General features: G+C 37.9%; 1 protein-coding gene across 1 annotated transcript; it reads left to right on the top strand.

The window, feature by feature from the left end:
* Positions 1-294: 294 nt before the first annotated feature.
* On the top strand, positions 295-4,362 carry LOC131037933 (receptor-like protein EIX2). Its single transcript, XM_057970194.2, has 2 exons — positions 295-953; positions 1,924-4,362. The coding sequence occupies exons 1-2, from the start codon at positions 320-322 to the stop codon at positions 4,239-4,241; spliced, it is 2,952 nt and encodes a 983-aa protein (XP_057826177.2). The 5' UTR covers positions 295-319; the 3' UTR covers positions 4,242-4,362.
* Positions 4,363-4,847: the final 485 nt, after the last annotated feature.

Genomic DNA, 4,847 nt, shown 5'->3' with positions numbered 1-4,847 from the left:
CTTATTCATAGTCTTTTGATTACATATGATTAAGTTTTACCGACTTCTTACGCCAGCTTAACTCTGCCTAACATAACAAATTGAAGTGAGACACGGCTTGACCATATATTTCTATGCGACGGCTTGACCATATATTTCTATGCGCGTGCCATAGAAGTCAAATATGAAGCTTGAATAAGAACTTAACACTTGGAGGGTAGTCAAATCAATAACAGAGATGAAAGAAGAAACACGATGTTGGTTGTTTGCTTATTTATAGACAACCGAAGGGGGGTTGGGGGGGGGGATTTTAGAATACACACATCTCTTGAATAAGGGAATGAGGAATACAATGTATCCGCTTTCTTTCAAGATGTCTGTGGGTTGTGGATCTTTGTTGATGTGGATAATAATGCTGCAAGCTCATTTCTCATTTTCAGCAGCATGTTTTAAAAATGAGAGAAAATTCTTGCTGGATTTCAAGGCCGGTCTTGATCTTTCTTCAGGTCGGTTATCCTCTTGGCGGGGATTGAACTGTTGCGAGTGGGAGGGTGTTGCCTGTGATTACCACACATCCCATGTCATTCGCCTTGATTTAAGTAATCCGGTTGATTATGATTTAAGTATCGATTGGCACCACTACCGGTTGAGTGGGGAGCTTCATCCATCTTTGTTTAATCTGCGCCATCTACAGCAATTGGATCTCACACGAAATGACTTTAAAGGTATTTCTATTCCTCCCTTACTGTCAAAACTGCAGAGGCTTTCATTTCTTAGCCTGTCAGATGCCGGATTTGGTGGCGAAGTCCCTCTGGAGTTGGGAAATATGTCAAGCTTGCGTCATTTGGATTTGACAAGTGATTGGCGACATATGTTGAGGAGTAGTAAGTTTGATGTATGGGTAAGAAATCTAAGAAGCCTAGAATTCTTAGATATGAGTTATGTGAACCTGACAATGGCGTCTGAGCACTGGGGCGATGATCTGATGTTAGGATCTATGACTGTTGCACGTGTATGATTAACTATTATAACGATAAAATAGAAGGTCTTAAAAACGTAATTACATGCTTAAAGAAACACAACAATAATAAAGTGATGAATTTAACTAAAGAGAGAAGACAGGAACACGAGTTGATAACGGAGTTCACCAATATGGTTACGTCTCCGGGTCCCTCTCCAACAGAGTGACCGATCCTTGATTATGCTCCAATAGTGGTTACAAGGCCTTCAACTGGACAAAGTTCCAAGTCTTTGATTACAAAGAGTTACAAAGTTCTCCTCCTTCAAGTGCAACAATATGAATCTCCTCTGATGCACAAAGTTGAACACTCAAACTCTCCAAGAAAATTCTCTCACAACTCACCACACACTCAAACTCCTAAGCTACCCCCTTTTATACACATTTTTTTTTGCCAAATTTGGTTCATAACCATATGATTTTTGAAAATCTACCCTATCTCCCATTTACAACAATAAATCTTCAAAAATCCCCTTTAAACAACATTAAAATCTTTTAAGAATAATCATAGCTCGTTAAAAATATGTCTTGATAATATATTTGGGTTTATATGTTTTATTTTAGAGGGGCTCGAGCTTGACCCGAGACCTCCAATTTCGGCCTTATCCCAACGTGCTTCTTTAAATAACTTATTTGCTATTTAAATGTCGAATTTATCGCATGCCTTAATGGTTTAGAGCCATCTGCGGGAGCTAGGAGGTCGGGGGTTCAATTCTCATGCATCTCCTTTTAGCGATTTGCTAGTCATTAAAACAAACCAGCCTCCTATATTAGTCAGCGGTGATCTCGCGGTTGAGTGGTGGAGCAAAGAACTTGTATGCGGCTGATCACGGGATCAAACCCCATAAATATCTTTTTTGGTAACTGTTACCGAAACTATTGGAGCATTGTGAATTTTTGGTGGAAAATATATCCACCCGGATCAGGCGAGGCCCTTAGCGGTCTTGCCAATCTTTCCCAAATTCACATGTATTGGTGTAAGCTCTCAGGTAATATTCCAGATCTATCAAACCTCACCCGTTTATCACATTTAGAGTTAGATTCTAATTCATTCCCGTTTGAACTACCCACCTGGTTTGAGAACGTGTCCTCATTGGTTTCACTTGAGCTCCAGGGCTGTCATCTAATTGGTTCCATCCCTTCCAATTTCATGCCCCGTTCAAAATTGAGCGTTCTTAGTATTGGAAACAATAACTGGAAAGGAAAGCTTTCTTTCTTTCTAAACCACTCTTCCTCCCTTGTTGCGATGCACCTCAACTCTTGCAATTTAGGACGAGTGATTTCCCCCGTCATTACAAATTTTTCAAAACTTGAGACCTTGTATCTCCGCTGGAACAATCTCCAAGGAGGTATACCGTCCTCTTTAGACAGCCTTTCGTCCCTTGCGACTCTGGACCTTAGTTACAACCAGCTAACTGGTCAAATTCCCCCGTCTTTGTGTGATGTTTCGGCATCACGTGAACTCCATCTAAGCCATAACCAATTGTCAGGAACAATTCCAGATTGCATTTTAAAGATGTCCAGTTTGAAAGTTTTGTCACTTTCTTCCAACGGATTAACAGGCAACATTTCACTTCAACTTTTCGACAGTCTCACTCACCTTCAAGAACTGGACCTTTCTGAAAATCAGTTTCACATTAACATCTCTACTAGCTGGGTTCCTCAGTTTGCTCATCTGGAGCAGCTTCTTTTGGGGTCTTGCAATATAGAAGGCAACTTTCCTCCATTTTTGTCCCAGCAATTTCAATTGAAAGTGCTAGATCTTTCAGATAACAGCATTGTGGGAAATCTACCTTCGTGGCTGTGGGATCTTCCTAATATTACTTTTCTCAATCTTTCAAATAACATGCTGGAAGGTTCTCTACCCCGGAAGATATCTCATACTTTCAGGACAGTGGACTTGCATGGAAATGGATTATATGGCTCTCTTCCTGCTCTTGATTTTTTTTCATACTTACTAGATCTGTCAGATAATGAATTCACGGGCTCCATTCCTGAAACAAATGGCAAATTTTTGTTTCTATCATTGTCAGGGAATAAACTGACTGGAGAAATTCCAACGTTTGCATGTACCGATTCAACTGAAATTGCAGATGCATTGGAGATTTTTAACTTGTCAAAGAACAAGCTAACAGGTATGATTCCTAGAAGCATTGGGAGATGTTCCAGTTTATCAGTTTTAAATTTAGCTCAAAATGTTTTGCAAAAGGAGATTCCAAGGGAGCTGGGAAATCTAAAGGCTCTTCGAACACTAAATCTCAATCACAATAGTTTGCAAGGTAGAGTTCCTTCATCCGTTGCCAACTGCATTCATCTCCGAGTTCGTGACTTAGGAAATAACAATTTTGAGGGTAGCCTTCCTATTTGGATTGAAAAGCTGGTAGATTTGAGAATTCTCAGTTTAGCTTCTAATAAGTTCGAAGGCAACATTCCATCTCAGCTGGTCAAATTACAGAATCTTCAAATTCTTGATTTATCTGGGAACAATTTATCAGGAAATATTCCTCGAGATGTGAGCAAATTATATGCTATGGTCAATCAATCACAAAGTAATGATGTACAACAAACGTATGGTAGTTCTTATTTTACAGTGGAAGGCTTTGACCATCTTCTACAATATGCGGATGATGTAACTATTTGGATAAAGGGAAGGAATCTAACCTACAAGAAGATAATCAGCTCAGCCAAGTTCATCGATCTATCACATAACAATCTATCAGGTAATATTCCTCTAGAATTTGGACTTTTCAAGGGTTTGATATCTCTCAACATATCAAAAAATAATTTGAGTGGCTCAATCCCAAAATCTTTTGGAGCCCTGGCTCAGCTAGAGTCGTTGGATCTTTCACAAAATAGGTTGTCAGGAAAGATTCCTTCTGAACTCTTAAGTCTCACATTCCTTGCTGTTCTAAATCTTTCAAACAACATGTTGTCGGGGTTAATACCACAAGGGAAGCAGTTCTCAACCTTTGGGACTTCTTCCTTTCTAGGAAATCCCAATCTTTATGGACCTCAACTTGAAAACTGCACACATAATCTTGGTTTGGGTAACAAGGAGAATAAATTTTTTTTGAATAATACAGTTGTAGATATTGTAATAGATCGATGGTGGGCAGTTGGACTGGGGTTAAGTTATGGAGTGGGATTTGCCAGTGTGATTGCAGTTTTGTGCTTCCACATAAAATGGAGATCCATATGCTTTGCTCTGATGGATAATTTAATCTATCATCTCTTCGAACACTGAATCCATAGAGCTACTTTGCTTCCAAAACCATTGTGTTATAGATATGTACCAATATGTGTGTTGTTACTCATATTAATTTTGGTTTATTTGGATTGTTATAATGTACGCTGCTAAAGAATATTTTCAATTTGGTATAAAGCCAAGAAAGTGCACACTATGAAAAGTGAACATTCCATTGAGTGTCAATGTAATACTGTTTTATTTTCTACTATCTTGTCATCTACTATATTTAGAGTTCATAAATTTTATGGTTGCATTGACCCTTTTACCACTTGAGTTAGTTATATGTATCTTAACTAGTATATCTATATTTTAAAAAATCTATGTAAAATATGCCATGAGATATCAAATTTCAAAATATTTTACATTCAAAAAGATGAATAAATCAATGAACATGAATCTAATATTTTTTTTCCCAATGAGAAATGACCATGAACCTCAATAGATTTGAAGTTTCGTTTAGTTTCCTATTGCATCAAGGTATGAGTTGGTTGCAACTTTGCTAACTTCCTTTTCATGATTTTGTCTCAATAGATTTGAAGTTTCATTTAGTTTCCTATTGCAGTAAGAAATGACTAATCTTAAATATTATGTTGTTGAGAAATT

Source organism: Cryptomeria japonica, chromosome 8 (assembly GCF_030272615.1).
Source record: "Cryptomeria japonica chromosome 8, Sugi_1.0, whole genome shotgun sequence".
In the NCBI taxonomy this organism is placed as follows: domain Eukaryota; kingdom Viridiplantae; phylum Streptophyta; class Pinopsida; order Cupressales; family Cupressaceae; genus Cryptomeria; species Cryptomeria japonica.
This window is presented reverse-complemented; position numbering and strand designations above follow the sequence as displayed.

What these genes read in the sequence shown, in the direction of transcription:
- LOC131037933 (XM_057970194.2), top strand. Translation starts at nt 320, where the DNA reads ATGAGGAATACAATGTATCCGCTTTCTTTCAAGATGTCTGTGGGTTGT. An exon ending in AATGGCGTCTGAGCACTGGG is followed by an intron (nt 954 to 1,923) that starts GCGATGATCTGA and finishes CACCCGGATCAG; the next exon opens with GCGAGGCCCTTAGCGGTCTT.